This window comes from Cryptomeria japonica, chromosome 8 (assembly GCF_030272615.1).
Source record: "Cryptomeria japonica chromosome 8, Sugi_1.0, whole genome shotgun sequence".
Taxonomy (NCBI): domain Eukaryota; kingdom Viridiplantae; phylum Streptophyta; class Pinopsida; order Cupressales; family Cupressaceae; genus Cryptomeria; species Cryptomeria japonica.
In genome coordinates this window covers 401,329,903-401,349,234 of record NC_081412.1, presented here as the reverse complement: position 1 = coordinate 401,349,234, position 19,332 = coordinate 401,329,903, and the positions used below count along the sequence as shown (strand labels likewise).

General features: G+C 37.1%; 1 protein-coding gene across 1 annotated transcript; it reads right to left on the bottom strand.

Moving 5' to 3' along the window:
• Positions 1–8,103: 8,103 nt before the first annotated feature.
• Positions 8,104–8,556, bottom strand: LOC131857683 (uncharacterized). Its single transcript, XM_059210385.1, has one exon. The coding sequence runs from the start codon at positions 8,554–8,556 to the stop codon at positions 8,104–8,106; it is 453 nt and encodes a 150-aa protein (XP_059066368.1).
• Between the last annotated feature and the right edge of the window lie 10,776 nt (positions 8,557–19,332).

Genomic DNA, 19,332 nt, shown 5'->3' with positions numbered 1-19,332 from the left:
CATAGAAGTTTTGGCAAATCTACTGGTAAAGACAAAGAAAGGAATGTCTATTAGCAAGGAAGAAGAAGCTACAAGAAGAAGAATAGCTTATATACTATTGAGGATGATGGCACAAATGAAGAAAGTGCATTAGAAGATGACTACCATGAGAATGAAAGAGAATTTAATCTCTTTATGGTACTAGATGAACTGGTTGGTGAAGATGAGGAAGAAGAAGACATTAAAGCTGAAGTGGATCTAGAAGGTGAGCTCATAAGTGCTCTTGAGGAGTTAAGTCAGATAAGAAGAGAAATGAAGAAGGTCAAGCTTTCTACAGTAGAAGAACAAGATCTCTTGAATCAATCCTTGGATGAGTCCAGTCAAGTTATCTCTAACTTGAAACTCTAGCTGGAAGAAGCCAAGAGGATATGTGAAGTTACATCCTCTAATCTAATGAAGAAGGAAAAGGAGCATCAAGATCTGGAAGCAGAAATAGTGAAGCTCATAAAAGATCTTGAAGAGAGTAAGGATGAAGTGAAAATGAGGATAAAATATGAGGGTAGCACCAAAGCCTTAGACAAGATGTTGAGAAAATAGAAGCAATCTAAAGATACCAGTGGGATTTGAAGAGGGAAAAAGTTCAAATAGAAAAGACAAATCTGGTAAGGAGATACAAGTCACCTCTTCAAGTGAAGGTGAAGAGAAGAATACATTCACAATAAGCAAGGATATCGATAAGAAGACTTATGCAAAAGCAGTTAGAAATCATCACACAAATTGGTATACACAATCAATAAACTAGAGGCCACACTCAATGTACCAGAATGCAAATACTAGGAGAAATGCAAGAGTTGATCATGAAGGATTTACTAGATTCAAGAGCATGAAAGGAAGACCCTTGGTGAGGTAGACATTTTTTAGGACCAAGGCAATCTAACCAGTATGTTCCAAACTTTCATGGTTACTATTACCAGAGTAACAAATTTGGACATAGGTGATAGTAAAAATAATACAAAACTGAATATCAATTTCACCAACTTAAAATTCAATAGACATGTAAGAAATAACACCAAGTATACAATCACCACATAAAGCATAAACCACATGACACAAGAGTTTATATGTGGAAAACCCAAATGGGAAAAACCACGGTGGGAGTTAGTACCCACAAGATCCACTATCTGCAATATAGATATCTGACCAGTTAAGATCTACAATACCCGATTAGGGGAACACCCTGTTAGAAGTGTCTAATCCCATTTAAGAGCTTTACAAAAAGGTATGTGAGGATCAACTCTGTTAGGAGCCACCCAAGTAATTGGGATTTATAAACACAAGTGAATGTGACACCTGGTTAGAGGATTTAATGATTAGAACTGTTAGGCTATGACTGCACCCTGTTAGGAATGACCTTGTAAGAGGATTTTCTTGCTGCAACTGTTAGGGAGACAACAAGTACAAATGATCTCAGTATAACAACTTATGTGTTTGATAAGATCCACTTCAGAACATGACAACATCAAAAGGACTTCATCTCTCAACTCCTCTGATCATCACACTATATGAAATACAAAATTCTCTCGACATGTATCACACTATCAAGCTCATGTATATATATCCTTTCATGCCTCATCACACAATTAAAATCATCATAAGGTCAGCTAGAACCTTGTTACAATTCCCTAGGTTCAATGTATCTAGACAATATTGCATTGTACACTTTAGTTATGTCGGCCACCGACATAACAAATCCAATTTTGTGTCGTTTTACCGATCTGTTTGATTTTCATCACTACCGGTTAAGACTCCATCAACTAATCTATTCTATCAAACAAATCTTGTTCATTTGATTGATTTAGCACATGCGGTCATGAACATATCTTCATATGATAGTCTTCAATGCTGTTGTAAAACCGCATCATCTCAATCTTCATGATTCTCATGTACTAGTTGTCGGAATGTAACACTATCTATCATTTATCGGTTGAAGTCCTAATCACTGGTTTTGATAGAAAGTGTCTCTACTTTACTGGTTAAGTCTAGCCAGTTGAATTGTAGGACTTAGATGACTCAAAGAAACATAGTTACCATCAATGACAATATACAAAATAGTCATCATACATAAATCTAATCTCTATGCACAACAAACATATACCAGTTGCATCAAACACATTACCAGTTTAGTTCAAATGATCAAATGCCAACAATCTCCCCCTTTGGCATTGATGACAACACTTAGGAAAAATTTTGTCAACCAAGTGTGCAAAACAAAAAACTTCATGACATACATTCACCTTAGAAATTGCATGCCATTACAAAAATGAAATCATTACTCCCCCTTAAGAGTACATACAAAAAGTTTACTGGACTCTTAACTATTTCTACTCCTCCTTTGACAACAATGCCAAATAAAGAAGTAAAGTACATACAATACATCAAAATTTGTCAGCAAAATTGCATGTATATATAAAAATAAAAGTGTTAAGGTCTTTACAATGAAATTCTCAAGAAAACATCACTGTAATGAAACTTCAACTACTTAAGATCATTGTCCCATGTTTCTAACAGTGTCTCGATAATCTCAACATGTGTCAAGATCTGTGCTACAAACTCCTCCATATCATCAATTGTACTCATCTTAGGAGTAGCCAAAATTGCCCCTAACTCCTTGAATGCTCTCTAAAGAATATCTACTTTCAGAAGTAGTTGAATCTAGAGTTCTTTCAGTGATCAGACCCATTTCACTTGCTCATGTTCACAAAGTTCTAACTGGTGTTGTAAATCAACAACCTTTTTACCAAAAGTGATCACTGAGTCCTGTACCGGTATGAAAGTTTCACTTCACTTTTGTATTGTCTTCTCAGTATCAGCTCTCTTCTTTCTTAAGTCTAAACAAAATAGTAAAAATTGGGAAATATTAGCCAAAATCTTATAGTTGGTTTCCAATCCAGTCTTCAACAAGTCTTTATTCATAGTTAGGGCTACTTTGCCTTTATCTATCTCAACCATTAACTGTTCTCCCATTTTCTTCTTGTAATCCTTTTCAATAGAAATGCATGCAGCTTCTTCAAGGGATTTAAGTTGTTCGCCGACACTAACAACTAACTGTCTAAGTTTGGCAATAGGGGTAGCCAAATGTTTTGTATCAGTTTCTGGTAGGAGACTTGACAAAATATCAACAACGGTCCTTATAGTCTCTGCTTCTCTTTGTTGTTCCTTCAATATTTTATTTTGTGCACGGGATTGCATTGCAATAACAATCTCCATTAACTCTAAAGAACTCAAATTGTCCATATTAATAGGACCTTTTATGCTCACGGAGTCATCATCATCATCAACTATTATTTTCTTTAGTTTGGATTCATGAGGTACCTTAGGAGTTGTTTTTATTTCTTTTGTTATCCTATCCTCTTCTACCTTCTTTGTTTTCTTTTCTTCCTCCTTATCTTTTTCTGTCTCCTCTTCCTTAGTGGTGTCTTTGACCTATTGCATATTTTCAACAGTTTGTTCTTTCATCGGTGCTTCCTCTTCCTTATCAACTGAATCCTTTTAATTATCCTCAATAGTAACAATTAAATTTGCATTTGCACTTACATTGATTAGTGCAGTCCGAGTCTTTGTTGACTGTGCATTCACCGATTGCTCAGTTGATCTTTTGTCTGCTTCTTTCTCTTCATTCCTGCTGAGTATCAAACATCTATACATCAACTTCAAAACATCTACATTGTCAGTAGTGTTAGCAACATTATCATCATCATCGGTATCATCATCTATTATATCTATAGGTTCAGTATCAATAGGATCCTCTTGCATATACTTATTGTCTAGTTCAAAGTATGTGATTTTTACACCTTCAGGAAGTTATTCTGACTTTGGCATATCATGAGTAATGTTGGTCCTCACAACTGGAATGGTAACTAAGTGATAAAACACAATTCATAGATTGAATATCCTTAATTAGCTAGCTTTTCCTATGGCAAAGGCTCATTTAGTTATCAACCAGGGACGTAAACTTGTAATGGGCCAACACTGTATGTGCACCAAGTTCATATTGCAACCATTTTATATAATTGCAGGAAAGGAATTCTTCTTAAAGTAAGCACACAGAATCTCTAATAAACTAATACTTAATCCTACAATAGGAAATTGCCTTAAATGATTACTGTTAAAAGATAGAATTTTGATGAGCAGCAGGAACTACTCTGCTGTCGTGGCTGCAAGAACAGACATGAGAACTGTTTCCTATGGCTGCATGAATAGACAACTACAGAAAACAACTATAATAGAAGTATGAAAAATAGTTTAAAACATACCAACGATTACTCACCAAGTGGGCCCCCTTGAGTGAGTATTTCCAAAACTTTAGATTACACTTATCTAATCATCCAAAATTACTTGATCTCTTTTATTTCATCTTTTTTGGAAAATACATACATAACACCAAAAAACTGTGTATTACGAAATACTATCTTTTTCTCTGCTATCCCCGAGAGGTGAGAGATCCCTTTTATTTATAGGAAAGCTTATAACAAACTTCTAACTAACTGCCCACATTCCTAAGGAATAGGTGAACATAATTTATTTAACAAAAGAAGAAGAAGAAGTCAGCACAGGACAGTGGAACAACATTTGTCCTTCACCTGAGAAAATATAGCATGACCACCTCCTAGATCTAAGATCCACTAAGAGAAGTTATAAATGTTTTCATTAATCAATCTACTAAAGAACCGGTCCACTAATCCTAATCATAACTGCATTTCCTTGACTAGGTCTGTATTGCAGTTACACACTTGATGATCTTTTGAACCACCATATGTCTTTGCCTAACCTTTGCTGACCCTACATCAAGATGTTAACACGCACAACAACATGTGTATATACTAATGCTAACATGATATATTATAAATTATATTTATAATTAAATTTATATATTTGCATAGACAGATCATTTAAAACCACTATATGACACCCTTAGGTATAGGTTAAACTAGTTTCAAAATACTTTAAAGGTATCATCTTAGGAAAACATTATAATCCAAATGTCATCTAACTATAAGGCCTAAGTAGGAGTATTATATCAAAAATTTATAAAATTAGAGCCATTGTTTAGACTCATCATCTCCCCCTAACCTAACTTCTCGATGATCCTCCAGCAACAGGAAAATTTCAGATTCTGGCATTAGTTCAGAAATTGCCTGGGGTAACCTACCCAAAACCGCAATTCTTTAAGCTCCTATAGAATCCTTTCATTTTTTCCAATCTCTTCCACCTGGTATGTTCTGCTTCTTCACTATATGGTGGGTCACTATCTCTATAGGCCATTAGTGGCCATAGGAGGATTGGAGGCTGAAAACAAAGAGGAAGCCAATGTCATCCCTTTGTCCTTCCCAAGTGCATGTACTTGGGTGCTCTGTTTAATGCTGCATAATAATTTTTCACAGAGTGTGGCTTAGATTGCTTTAATTCATCTGTTAGGCTATCCCAGCGTTGGACTATATGTTATTTTGCTTCATGTCCTTTCCATGGAGCCATCTGTTCATATTCTTTATACACTTCTTCCCTAAGGGTTAGCATTTCCTTTGCATAGTCTAGTTCATAAACAATCTTTTGCCAATCAAAATAAAATCGCTTGGGTTCTCTTGATTCAACCCTTAAGGGTAATGAAAGCTCAATTTCTTCCCTATGATGCACCTGAAACTGCTCTCCCCTTGATATTTCATTCTGCATCCGTGACATAAGAGCCCTCAACTGAATATCTCCAATGTAAAGGAGAGGTTTCTAATTAACATCATCAAGGACAACATAGTTATGGACATACAATTCACATAGTAAGTTTTTGATTGTTGTAGGAGATGTCTAAAAAGCACTATAAAATTCTTCTGGTGTTTGCAATGAAGGACTCAAATCCCTAACAATCCTCATCATTTGGAAACTGATGTGCTATTCTTTTAAATATAGGGAGTAGACACGAGGAGGAGCTCGACATTGCATCAACTATGGAACCATGGTGGCTATTTTTTCCACCTTAGCTTTAAGTTGGGCTATTTCCTCATCCTTCTGCTCAATAACCTTCTTCTGCCGTCGATTATCATCTGCATCTTTACTTTCTCGAGTTCCCAATCCTCATAAAGACAAAGTCCCACTGCATGACTAGTAAGAGAGGTAGGTGGTCTATGAGCAAGTGCCCTGGGTTTCTTCATTTCCGTTTTACTCCTTGATTCAATAACCTACTCTACAACATATGCTAAACTATTTAATCTCTCAAAATCTACTCCTTTCTATGGCTGCTCTATATTTGGAAGCTCCTCTTCTTTCTGAAGTTGCAGCTCTTGCTCTTCCCCCTTATTTTGCAATTCTTCCTCCTCTTCATGTTCTATTTGAGGTTCATTAGATGGAGAAGGAGGAATATCATGTTGAAGCAGACTATATTGATCTCATTCTGGGGAGTTGATCAAGATGGTAATTTTTGGCTCGGTTGATTGTTCTTGGTTTTTATACTTCTTATGGAGCCTACCACTACTTCTTTGAGCTTTCCCTTTTCTAACTGCAAGACTACTTCCTGTAGCCACCTCCTCAACTATATTAACAGTTTCTACAGGAACTGGTTTTACAATTCTTCTCTTCTTGGCTGCACGAAGCGGTACATTCTCATTTTTACTATATGTCTCCTCTTGCTCTATATCAACATGTTTTTCTTTGCCCTTTTCCTTCCATGCAACAACCCTAGTGTTTCTTAAACCTTGAGGAGGAACCCCTGTTTCAACTTCTTTTTTTAAGGGTTCCTTTGCTGCAGGAAGATTTTGTTCTAAAGGTTTCAAAACAGGATGAGGGTTCAAGAGGGGAACTAGGTTCTATAAGGTTTTCTTGTTCCTATGATGGAAGTGGTTCCTCTACAACTATGTGCTCTACCCTAAACATTCTGGTTTCAACAAATTCATTCTAGAGCATCAGAGAAATATCTCTCAAGGATTTTTCAACTAAAAGCTTGATTACACAATGGTGAGAAATAGAGTGAGGCCTACCTTTTTGGGTCTCTGTTGCACTTATAGAAAGAAGGTTGTACAATAAGCTTGGAATGATCACCCTTCTTCCATGGTAAAAATGACTTAGGAGCTTGAAGTGATGAGAATGCAGACATGAAAACCTTCCTTTGCATGTTAAATATTTTAAGACATACAATACCACTGCTCTCCATTCAGGTGGAAGGGATTCTCACTCGGCTCCTTGCCTATCTACTACTAATGGGGGGTCTTTGGGACATGTAAATTCTTCCCTTGCATTGCATGCATCCTTGGACTTTGAGTACTTCTCCCCATATGTTGGTAGCCCAGTTACCTCTGCTATCCTTTCCTTTGTAGCCATTACTCTTAAACCTTTTACCTGAGCTTCTCCATTTGATAGTGTGCGGGTAAATTCCCTCGCAATTTCTTCATCAAACTCTGTCAACTTTATGAAATAATCAAGCCATCCACTATTCCTGAATATTGGTTCACAATCCTGGTCTTGAAGGATAACTTCATGGACTGTCAGCTCATGTCGAACAGGCGGACCACCCATCGCAGTGATAAAAATTTCAATTTTATAATGGCATAAATCTGTTCAAACACTGCACTAAGTTTCACACTGTAATGTACTCAATGTGCCTTTCCTTGGTCAAAATCTAGCTACATTCTCAAAAATAACTCCAAACAGACAGACAAAACAAAACAAAAGATATTACCTCAAACTAGAATTTTTTGAAAAATACAATGCAATTCGAGAGGACATCACAATTATTTGGCAAAATAATTATCAGTGTACTTCCCCCCCCCAAACGTAAGGCTTGACAGGTGTCCACACATGCGGAGGAGGATTAACTTAAATGATTGTATACAAAATATCATAATGAAAAGTAATATGGTTTAATTATCCATATGAAGCAAAAATAATAACACACGAGTGTACCTGATATCACATGAGAATGACTGCAGCTTGAAGATATGATGCTACCATGCATGGAGAGTGATGTGATAATGGGTGAAGTGAAAGGAAAGAAATGAGTGAATACGAAAGGAGATATTTATTATGCAAAAAAGTGCTTCCTTGAGATGAAGAAGCATTTATTATGATCATACCGGATAGATATTAAGATGGAGTGGTGACGACCAAGCCATCATCAGTCACTGCAGGAATCTCGGCATGCGAAGAAGTGGAAAAATGCCACAGGAAGTCATCTTTTCTTAGAGGTTTATGGTATAGGCGTAGCTGATGACTGTTAACTAACAATTTAAACCTAACAAGATCTATGGTAGATAATATAGAAACACCATTGGGAAATGTCTCAACTATTTCATAAGGGCCTAACAATCTGGTCTGTAATTTGCCTATGTTATCTTGGTACCTAGAGTCATAGAGAAGAGCCCAATCACCTTCCTTGAATGATTTATCCCTGACATAGAGATCATTCCATTTCATGCGTTGATTTTGAATAGATTTAGTATGCTGCAGGGCAGATTTTTTTATTTCATCCAGAGCATTAAGCTGCAGGATCCTTTCTTCTTGTGTTGCAAAAAGTGTCATATCTAAGGAAATAGTCATTCTCAAAGTTTTATGTTCAAACTCAATAGGCATCATTTCTTTTCTTCCATACACCATTTGAAATGGTGTAAACCCTATGGTAGTTTTCTAGGTGGTTCTATAAGCCCATACAACCTCAAAGAGTCTGCTACACCAATCTTTTCTGTTAAAGGCTACTATTTTTGTTACTATTGATTCAAGCTCCCTGTTAGTAACCTCTGCCTGTCCATTGGCCTATGGATGATAAGGAGTGGATTTCTTGTGCCTAACATTGTATTCATTAACTAGGGTTGTGATTAGAGTAGAAGTAAACTGTTCCCCTTGATCTGTTACTATTTCTCTAGGAACTCCATACCGAGTAAAAATTTCTTCATATAAGAACTCGGCCACTTTATTATCTCGGGCATGCTTGAAGGCTTTGACCTCTACCAATTTAGTAACATAATCAGTACAAACAAGGATATAGGAGCGACCATTGGATGGTGGATTGATTGGTCCAACAAAGTCTAATCCCCATTTATCAAATGGCTTAACAACCACCCAAGGGTATAGAGGCATTTCATTAGACCGAGTTGGTATGCCCATTCTTTGGCACCTGTCACATTTCCTGGTGTAGTGAGCTGCATCCTTGTGCAAGATTGGCCAATAGTAGCCTATAATTAATATCTTAAAAGTTATTCTCTTGGCTGCAAAATGACCTCCACAAGGTTCATCATGACTGTGTGGGGGAAAAAGTGACACTAAGCAAACATGCCCTAATCTCACTTTCAATCACATATTTGTGGAATACGAAAGAGCCTAGAGGTATCACACAATTGGCTACTTCTTTTTGTGGAAGAGAGAGCCATGGGCTACCTATTAGGATTTCTATTCCTTTGTTGCAAATGATAGATAGAATGATGCAAGTTCAATCCCTAACCCCAAAGTGCAAATATGAACTAATAACAAGATTGCAGTATTGAACTTAAACAATGGAAAGCTGTAAACACAAGGACAAGATAAGAATGTAAATGCATACCCAGTGTTAAAATATGAATGAAAATGTTTGGGATGGGGGCGCGGGCGCCACTGTCCTGATTCTGCCCCTGAAACTGCTGTTTTGCAACCTGAAAAGCTGTCAGAAAGTGTTGAAAACTTGCTGTCTGACAGAAGGACCAGGGTGCCCAGCACCCCTGTCCCAGGGACCAAGGCGCCCAGTGCCCCTGTCCTAGCAGGACCAGGGCACCCCATGCCCCTGTCTTGGTCTTTTGCTCTACAATTTGGTGTGGAGTACCATCTCAGTCTGCTTCCATCGGATCTGCAACTTGCGACGTCGTCCGAATTCTGAAACCTGCACTTATATCTGAAAAGGTGTGGTGGGCGGCTATATAGGGTTTTGCCTTAGTCAAACCCCCACTTTGGTGATTTCCACCTCCACGAATAGCCAAGTTGTATAGTAAAAGTTTGTGTGTGCAAGATCCTAAAATGAAAGTAAGCAAGCTAGAGCAACCTAGAAAGTAAACCCTAATTGCTTGTAAATGATAATGTAAATGCTCCAAATCAAGATGCAAAGAGATCTAAAGCATGAATACAAGTGATATAATGAGGCTTATGCAAAGACATGAAAACAACATGAAATCATACCCAACCCCAAGGGAGGGGTACAAGCCAATCTTTAGTCGGTGATCCCCTATTGCTCTTCAATGTCTTCAAAGCCCTAAATGGATGAATGAAATTGATAAATGCTTGATGGATGGATGTTGAATGTTGTTGAAGTCTTCAAAGATCTACTCTTTCACTACATAGAAGGCCCTTGAAACCAAAATTTTGGATCCTTTCAAATGAAGAAAGAGAGCTCTTATATATGAAACCCTAGGTCTTAATTCCAACTTTTGGCCGACCTAGAGATTGAATATCCCGCCAATTTCTTGAGGTTAAGCTTTATTTTATGATTGGATCGTGCTCCTAAAATTTTGGGAAAAATGTCCAGGACCGTGTGCACTCCAGGCGCCATGGTCCTGGCAACTTTTCACCAAATTTTCAGGGCCGTCAGATATGATGATTTTAGAGAGAATCCCGAAGTTACAGGTGATTTCGAGATGTTTTGACCCCCGAAATCAAGCCCCCAAGTTCAAAAGAAGGCCTAATTAGGGTTTTTGATTAAATGATGTATTGGAAGAATAAAATGAAAGGGGCACACTTTAATGAAAAGGGCCCAACTTTATGATATGGGAGATGATAAAATAGAACCCTAGACCTAATTAATTTAATTAATTAAGTGCTAAAGGGGAAATGCGATGCAAAATGCAAAATGCGCCAAGGCGGGTGCTAAACTAGGTGTGAAATTATACCACCCTAGCAAGTGCATACAATTTATGACACTACATTTAGCTCCCACTTTAGCGGTCATATGAACACTATGTGCATATGCAAGCTAAAGTACAAAAAAGTAAACATTATTTGAAAAAGGATATATCCATAAGTCTGTCGAACGAAGCCCCCAACGGTATCCGCAGTACACAGTTAGGAACCGCACCCTACAAAACACACGTTAGATCATAAAATCACCTAATGCTTACTAAGGAGGGTGATGAAAATTCAAGGGTAGCTATATGCCCCCTCCTGTTTCGGCTTGCTAATTTTAGTGAGTTGAAACAGGGTATCATGTTTACCACTTTGAATTGTTAAAGAATATTGATGACAAATGCTCACAAGAAGGTTTGATATGAGATCAAAAACTAATGGAGAATCATTTGGTAAGAAAGAGGACCAAATCTCAATTCCAACACAACAAAGAGTGTGAGGATTTGAGAGTTCTCTAACACAAGATGAAGGATGTAAATGGAAACAAAATGCAAAGAGAAGAAAAGAAAGGAAAAAAGCATGAATACACACATTGGTGATCCATGAGAAGAATAGTGAGAGAGAAAACATGGACTTCTCGCCCCTAGATCTTGTCTAGGTGATCCATGGGAAAAAGGACATGGAAAACTAGCCCCTAGAGTCTGTCTAGGTGATCCAGGTAAGGGAGGAGAGTGAGAAAGTCTATCCTTATGCCGCTAGTTCCACTCAACCTCATGCATGTGTGTGTAAGTGAGGTTAGAAGCACCTCATAGGAGTCTATGCCCGAGTATGCTACAACCTGTATATGTATAGTACAAAAGCGTGACATCTCGCTCTAAGAGTCTGTGCTCTGGTTCCGAGAATAATCACCTTGCATAAAAGAAAAATGGAGACATCTTGCTCTAAGAGTCTGTGCTCTGGTTTTGAGAATGACCCATTGCTCAAAAAGTGTAATGTTTATGTCATAAGCAAAGTAGAACAAGGATACCTACCTTCATCACAAAAGAAGATACCCCAAAAATGCAACAATGTCATAGATCCAAGCAAGAGAGTTTTGCACTCTTTAAGCAAGGATAAGATAGTTGAAAAAGGGATATCTTGTAGTATGTGTAAAGGAGATCCTTAGAGGAGAAGAGATCTTTGTACAAAAGACACCTATCCCCGAGAGGAATTGTGTTAGACAAATATAACATCTTCTAGAATAAGACAAAGAAAAGAATAAGAATGCAATACTTCCTTCTTTTGCGAGGTGAAAGTGATTCTTAATGAAGGATGACGCTCTTTTTAACCCAATTGGGAGAATGAATTCATTATGGATGTATTTTACCAAGTGCAAAAGAGGTTGTAGTCAAGGACTTACACCTCTTGTAAGAGAGAATCCTTGAACAAACAACAACAAATGCATACAAGGAATAACATCAAGTAACAAAGTTCACACCATCCACAAAATAGGAAAAAGTGGATCCTTAGATAAAAATAAGGAAAGATCAATGCCTCCCAAGGATAAGGACAATGAGAAGGACTTACACAATCTTCCAGGGAGAGATTTAGACATAAGCAAAATGTACTACATACTCACATGAGTTCATGCAAGCAAGACATTACTGTATGTAAAATGCTCCTCACAAGAAGTGGGTAGGATAAGAAAGAGAATACACATCTTCTCCCATATCTAGAAAAAGAGGATTCTAAAGAAAAGATGATCAATATTTCCACACTATTACCCCAAAGGGAAATTTTAACCATAAAAAGAAGAGAAGTATGAAATCACTCTTGTCCCCATAGGAATAAGAGATAACATAGAAAATTAGGCTATTATGTTGCTTCAAAAATATGATTGCACTTGAAATTGTACCATCATGAATGACAATGAGCCCCCAGTAAATGAGCTACCAATGTCACATAATGATGAGCAACATAATAGCCATTAATGTTATTTAAAGACATGATAGACTCAATGAGGTATTTGAATATGACATGCTAAATGCTCAACTATAAGTGAGATCAAAAACATGTATAAAATGATAAAAATTGAAGAAGGAAAGTTATGAGAAATCTTAGAAGAGAGATGAGTGTAATTTATTAGAGCCTTATCCCTGGAGGAAAGGACTTTATGATGAATAGGAGATAAAGATTCATAAGTGGATTTAGAAATTTGAGGGGAGTCATAAAGAGATTTGTTCATCGCCAATATTTCCTTATGAGGGGAATGAGAGTTGATAGAAGTAGAAGACAATTTAGTTGAAGTGAGATCATCATCACTACTAAATATAGCATTCACATTGAGAGATGGTCTTTTAGATGCTTTGGTGGGCTTAGAAAGATTATATCCAAGTCTAAATGAATATTCATGCATGTTATGTTCTAAAGGAACTTTAATTCCTTGTTCATTTGCGCCACAACCATTTCCACTATAGCCACTCTTCGCCAAAATATGAAAACCACGACCATAATGATTAGCCATTTTAGAAAGAAAAGGTGGTTTTTCATAAGACAAAGAATCAAATTTTTCAGAATTAGACGTGTGAGGGGAAGAAGTTTGAGAAGCGGCCACAAAATTATTGCTCATAGGTTCAGGTAAGACTGATTGATCTCTAGTTTCTTCCTTCTTTTTAACTTTAAGCTCTCTAGGAGGAACCCTATACTCACCTACAAAGGTGGGATTGAAATCAAGGGATCCCCAATCGTCTTCTGCGAGAACCTTCTCAGGATAAAAAGCCTTTTCATGTGTAGATTCAAGTTGAGAAGAATCTTCTTCAGGAAGTTCAGACTCGTCCAAAGAATTTTGATTATCAGAGGGTGATGATTCATCCATAGGTGTCTTGTTTAATGAGTCATCACTAGAAGAGGGAGGCTTAGAAGAACTCCCTTTGGAAGTAGATGTTTGCAAACAAGCTTGAAAATTAGTATCACCTATCAAGGTATATGTCTTATTATTATAAATAAATTTAACTTGTCTATACAATCTAGAGGGGACAGCTTGCATACTATGAATCCAAGGTCTCCCTAATAACAAGTTGTATGTTAGATTTCTCAACATAACATGGATAGGAGTAGGCAAAGTAACAGGTCCCACTGTGATGGGTAAGGTGATAATACCTAATGAAGACTTAGCCACATTATCAAAGCCTCGAATGCGACGAGAGTCTGGCTCAATAAGGGATGTATCCACATTCATCTTATGCAATAGATTAATGCTACACACATTAAGGCCAGAACCATTATCTACCAGTGTTCGTCTTATAGCAGTGTCATTTATGATAACCACAATCATCAAGGGATCATATTGATGTTGAATTTCACTAGTAGGCAACTCATCTTGAGTAAACACAATTTGAGCTTTAGGATTCATCATAGAGTTAACCAAAGACACTATATTACTAGATGTATTAGGTGGAGGAACATTCAAATCTTTCAAGGCATCTTGTAACATTCCATGATGAGCAGAAGAAGTTTGGATCAAATCCCAAAGGGATATCTTAGCAGGGGTAGCTTTAAGTTGTTCTATGAGATCATAGTCCTTACCAAGAACTTGTGAAATACGAGGAGCTTGAGGAAGAATAGGTTGAGGATTAGGAAGAGAAGTTGGGATAACTAGAGGAGGATTAGGCTGCCTATTATTTCTAGTATGATAAGTATGAGCAACCGCATTATAACTCTCTCTAGTCAGTTGCTTAGTATACTCATAAGGGCTCTTAGTAGAATAACCTCCTTGCACAGTAATAATAGGTTTCTTAGGAGTGCAAAAAGAATCATTAGCATAACCACCTTGGACCACTAAGATAGGCTTATTTAAAGGTTGAGAATTTTGAGAAGGACAAGCACCTTGGACAGTGAAGAGAGGTTTGTTAGGTGTTTCATTCACATGTATCAAATTGATTGAAGATGGTTTAGAGGAATGAACAAAAGTGTTGGAAGAATTATTGATAGTCTTCTCTTGCACTAAGATCTTATCATGGATTAAATCAATTTTAGGAGAGAGACAAGGGGTAGGCATTGATGTTCTAGTAGGCAGAGTAATACTAGGAAAGGTCATATCATCCTCTATCATCAAAGGATCTACATGGGGAATAAACTCTCTAGGAGAAGGATCAACATCACTCTCTAAAGTCTCACTTTTGAGAGAGAGCTCTTTGAAAGAGATGTTAACCATCTTGCTTTGAACTAGGGTATCCTTATGAGTAGAACCAAGTTGAGGAGAGGGAGATGCTTTATTTTTAGAGGGAGAATAATTGAGATTCAAGGAAGGTGAGAAACTATCAAGGGAGTTTTCAATATTGATTTCATCCCCTTTGGCTAGGGTTCTCTCATGGGGTAGAGAATAATCTACACCTTCTTCTAATGGTTCATCCCAAATAGCGAGTTTGTTGAAAGGAATGTTTGAAGTATTGTCAATTTCGGGAGAGGAGATGACATTGTTTATTAATTCCCCATCCTTAGGAGGGAGAGCATCAATAGATGTGTTAAACTCATCCTCTTTCCTCAAAATATGTTCAATATGATCTTTAGGGGAGAGAGAATTAAGGAAATTTCTTATTATTTCATCTTTTTTCTCTAAGGGATGCTTATGGGTAAGACAAACTTTAGGAGAAGGGTAAGCATTTATCATTAATTCATCATCTCTAGTTGGAATTTTGTTGGAAAAGGAAATGCCATCACTAGGAAATGTAGGGATAATGTCATCTTCTTGCACAAAAGGATCTTCATGAAGGGAGTTTTTTTTGGGAGGAACATGAACATATTTCTCCAAAGATTCATGCTTAGGAAGGAGATCTTTGAAAGAAGTGTTCATAACCTCTTGTTGCACTAACATGCCCCCATTGGAAGGACCAACTTTAGGAGAAAATAAGTCAATGTCCATCAATATCTTTTCACTTAGAGAGGCATCATGTAGGGAAGATGAAGTAACATTAAGAAAGGTGTTTATGATATCATTCTCTTCCTCTAGAATAGCTAAATAGGAAGGGCACATTTTAGGAGAATTGTCAAGATCACTCTTAAAGTCTTCATCCTTAGAGCATGGGAGAGTCTCAAAGGGATTGGTAGAAACTATTTTAGGCACTAAAATGTTGTTATAGATGGGGGGAGGTTCTTTAGGAGAAGGAAAAATTGAAACAAGGGAAGCTAACCCATTATCACATTTATGAAATGAATGCATCATGACAACAATTTTCCTCTTTCAAATGATAACACATGCAAAATAGAAGGAAATGTTTAATTTTAAACAATGCAAGCACTTAGAATGTAGATTTAGAAAATGAAATTTAGATTTGAAATTATTGATCCCAATTAAGCTATCCACAAGTTCAACTTTGAATTGAAAAAAATTAGGGTTTTAGCAAAAATTTCCTCTAATTTTTTTTTTTAATCTTGCAAGAAATTAAAACTTGTAAATGAAAATTTGAATTTGAAATAGCATAAACACTCAAATTTGAAAACATAAATCAGAATTAGAGAAGATTGGAGTTCACGTCGGGTTCACCAAAATGTGTGGGGGAAAAAGTGACACTAAGCAAACATGCCCTAATCTCACTTTCAATCACACATTTGTGGAATACGAAAGAGCCTAGAGGTATCACACAATTGGCTACTTCTTTTTGTGGAAGAGAGAGCCACGGGCTACCTATTAGGATTTATATTCCTTTGCTGCAAATGATAGATAGAATGATGCAAGTTCAATCCCTAACCCCAAAGTGCAAATATGAACTAATAACAAGATTGCAGAATTGAACTTAAATAATGGAAAGCTGTAAACACAAGGACAAGATAAGAATGTAAATGTGTACCCGATGTTAAAATATGAATGAAAATGTTCGGGACGGGGGCACGGGCACCACTGTCCTAATTCTGCCCCTGAAAAGCTGTCAGAAAGTGTTGAAAACTTGTTGTTTGACAGAAGGACCAGGGCGCCCAGCACCCCTATCCTAGTAGGACCAGGGTGCCCCACGCCCCTATCCTAGTCTTTTGCTCTGCAATTTGGTGTGGAGTACTGTCTCAGTCTGCTTCCGTCAGATTTGCAACTTGCGGCGTCGTCCGAATTCTGAAACCTGCACTTATATCTGAAAAGGTGTGGTGGGCGGCTATATAGGGTTTTGCCTTAGTCAAACCCCCACTTTGGTGATTTCCACCTCCACGAATAGCCAAGTTGTATAGTAAAAGTTTGTGTGTGCAAGATCCTAAAATGAAAGTAAGCAAGCTAGAGCAACCTAGAAAGTAAACCCTAATTGCTTGTAAATGATAATGTAAATGCTCCAAATCAAGATGCAAAGAGATCTAAAGCATGAATACAAGTGATATAATGAGGCTTATGCAAAGACATGAAAACAACATGAAATCATACCCAACCCCAAGGGAGGGGTACAAGCCAATCTTTAGTCGGTGATCCCCTATTGCTCTTCAATGTCTTCAAAGCCCTAAATGGATGAATGAAATTGATAAATGCTTGATGGATGGATGTTGAATGTTGTTGAAGTCTTCAAAGATCTGCTCTTTCACTGCATAGAAGGCCCTTGAAACCAAAATTCTGGATCCTTTCAAATGAAGAAAGAGAGCTCTTATATATGAAACCCTAGGTCTTAATTCCAACTTTTGGCCGACCTAGAGATTGAATATCCTGCCAATTTCTTGAGGTTAAGCTTTATTTTATGATTGGATCGTGCTCCTAAAATTTTGGGAAAAATGTCCAGGACCGTGTGCACTCCGGGCGCCATGGTCCTGGCAACCTTTCACCAAATTTTTAGGGCCGTCAGATATGATGATTTTAGAGAGAATCTCGAAGTTACAGGTGATTTCGAGATGTTTTGACCCCCGAAATCAAGCCCCCAAGTTCAAAAGAAGGCCTAATTAGGGTTTTTGATTAAATGATGTATTGGAAGAATAAAATGAAAGGGGCACACTTTAATGAAAAGGGCCCAACTTTATGATATGGGAGATGATAAAATAGAACCCTAGACCTAATTAATTTAATTAATTAAGTGCTAAAGGGGAAATGCGATGCAAAATGCAAAATGCGCCAAGGCGGGTGCTAAACTAGGTGTGAAATTGTACCACCCTAGCAAGTGCATACAATTTACGACGCTACAATGACAAGCATGAAGTATGTCATATGTCTCATCTTCCCTTACACAATGCCTCATAACCTGATCTGGATCTATGTAAAATAAGTAATTTGAAATCCAACAGAAGTTAAAATTGTTTTCTACAAACAATCTCTTTTCTTTAGGTGAGAAATGTGGGGGTGTCTTATTAGTTACAAGATAGTTGGCTATGTTAGCACACCATGGGCTATTGGAAATAATGGAAAATAGATGCTCATCTAGAAATGCATCATCAATGATGTCACTATTGTCTGTTGTTGGAATCCTTGACAGAAAATCTGCCACCACATTTTCTTTTCCAGGTTTATCAATAATAGTAATATCAAATTCTTGCATTAGTAACAACCATATTTCTAATCTACCTGTAATGGAGCTTTTGTTCATGAGGTACCTAATGGTTGCATGATCAGTATGCACAAATATTTGATATCCTGTTTTATAGTGCCTGAATTTATTAAGGGCATAGATGACAACTAACATGTCTTTTTCTGTAATAGTATAATTTAGTTCTAGTCCTTGCAAATTTTTACTAATGTAATAAATTGCATTTTTCCAAAATCCCTTGCTTCTGCCCCAAAATTGGTCCTATTGCAAAATCAGATGCATTAGTATGAATGTGAAAAGGAACTGACCAATTAGGTCCTTTTAAGTACAAGGGCTTGAGTTAGGGCTTCTTTTAGTTTAGAAAATGCATCTTCACATTGAACTATCCATTCAAACTCAACATCCTTTGTTAATAAAGAATACAATGGCCCTACTATTTGACTAAAGCTTTTGATAAATCTCCTATAGTACCCTGCATGGCCTAGAAAACTTCTCACATCCTTTTGTTTAATAGGGGCAGGAAGATTAAGTATCACATCAATTTTAGTTGGATCTACTTGAATACCTATTTGAGAGATCTGATGCCCCAACACTATTCCTTCCTACATCATCATAAAACATTTTTCACTATTGAGGGATAAATTGTGATCTTCACATTGTTGCAATAATTTCTTCAGATTTTATAATGCCTCCTTAAATGTAGTTCCATTTGTAGTAAAGTCATCCATGTAAATTTCCATACAATCATGGGATATGTCTGAAAATATACTGAGAATTGCCCTTTGAAAGGTTGAAGGAGCAATACATAAACCAAAAGGAAGGACTAAATAGGCATATGTGCCCCAAGGGTAGGTCAAGGTGGTCTTCTCCTGGTCTTCCGGAGCTATTCTAATCTGGTTATTACCACTAAATCCATCCAAAAATGAAAAGTACTGCTTACCTGCTAGAGAGTCTAACACTTGATCTATAAATGGCAGTGGGAAATGATCCTTTTTAGTAGCAGTATTAAGTTCCCTATAGTCCACACAAACTCTCCATTTTCCTCCTTTCTTGG

Coding starts and splice junctions, on each gene's coding strand:
- LOC131857683 (XM_059210385.1), bottom strand. CDS start 8,556: ATGACTATTTCCTTAGATATGACACTTTTTGCAACACAAGAAGAAAGG.